Here is a 1,078-nt window from a genome sequence, read left to right on the forward strand (position 1 = left end):
TGACACAATGAGCCTCTCCTTCTAGAAGCTTCCATGATCTCTCAGTGAACTCTGCACCCCCTGTCCCCGCTGGTCACCCTTGCTTGTCTACAGAGAGACCACAATCCCTGCCAACCCCCAGGACAGCCCCACAGCCAACTCGCTGATATTGGTCCTCCCTCTGGGCCTGGAGAGCCCCAGTCCTGCCCACCCACACCACCCTTCCTGTACCGTGAAGATCCAGCAGGCTGGCCAGGACATCCATGGAGGCCAGGCGGGTTTTTCTGTGTGAGTCGCAGGTGCCTGGTGCAATGAGTCCCACCAGGCCACCAAACTGCCCCAGCTTCAGTGGGATCTGAGGGACGGGAGACCTCAGAGTTCACATCCTCTGTCTGGCCAAGCTCACCTGGTGATGCCCGAGGGCAGTGCAACCAGGGGCCAAAGAGAGTGATCCCTGCTCTGAAAGCACCCCTATTTGGGAAGGGAGAGGATGCTACCATCTGCCCGAGCCTGAGCTTCCATCCCCAGGCCCCCCAGCTTGTCCTCCTCCCAAGGCCATCCCTGAAGACCAGACAGTCGAAGAGTAGGAGGATAACAAAGGAAGGAAGAGAGGTCTTGTGGAGCCGTGTCAGGGGCTCCATCACAAAAAAAACCTCATTGCTTTTCTAGATTTTGCGATGTTGATGGTATTTGTTAAGCTTTGTAAAATTTGTCATTTTGTAGGGATTCATTTTCTCATTCTAAGTAAATACTTTCCTAATCAATGTGATATTCATAATCATGTGCCCCATTCTCTTAAAGAGGGCCCTCACACTGTGTGAACCTCAGGCCCCTCGAAACCCAGATCCACACCACGCCCTGCCCATCCTCTCTCACCACCCCAGAGGCCCAGGGCCAGCTCCCCCTGGGTCACCTTCAACATTCCCCAGTGACGCAGCCTCTTCCCAAGGGTCTCTCCAGGGGCAGAACTGGATTTCAGAGGTGTTTCCTCTCCTGGGATAGAGACTGGCTTTTCCCTGTGGGTGTCAGCGGGGCAGGCTGTGGGGGTGGGAGTTTTAACTCGGGATTTTTAGGGCAGTGAAACTACTCTGTATGGGGC

The 1,078-nt window shown here is 55.0% G+C and overlaps 1 protein-coding gene across 1 annotated transcript in view; it reads right to left on the reverse strand.

The window, feature by feature from the left end:
• The window catches only part of LOC104989556 (maestro heat-like repeat-containing protein family member 2A), a gene marked incomplete at its 5' end in the record, with an annotated part of 24,752 nt that overhangs the window by 13,431 nt on the left and 10,243 nt on the right, over nt 1-1,078 (reverse strand). The window contains one exon of the mRNA XM_010841259.1: nt 211-334. Coding sequence (XP_010839561.1) covers nt 211-334 — 124 coding nt within the window. The remainder of the gene's footprint in view (nt 1-210; nt 335-1,078) is intronic.

The sequence above is a fragment of the Bison bison genome, unplaced genomic scaffold, assembly GCF_000754665.1.
Source record: "Bison bison bison isolate TAMUID 2011002044 unplaced genomic scaffold, Bison_UMD1.0 scf7180017864158, whole genome shotgun sequence".
Taxonomy (NCBI): Eukaryota; Metazoa; Chordata; class Mammalia; order Artiodactyla; family Bovidae; genus Bison; species Bison bison.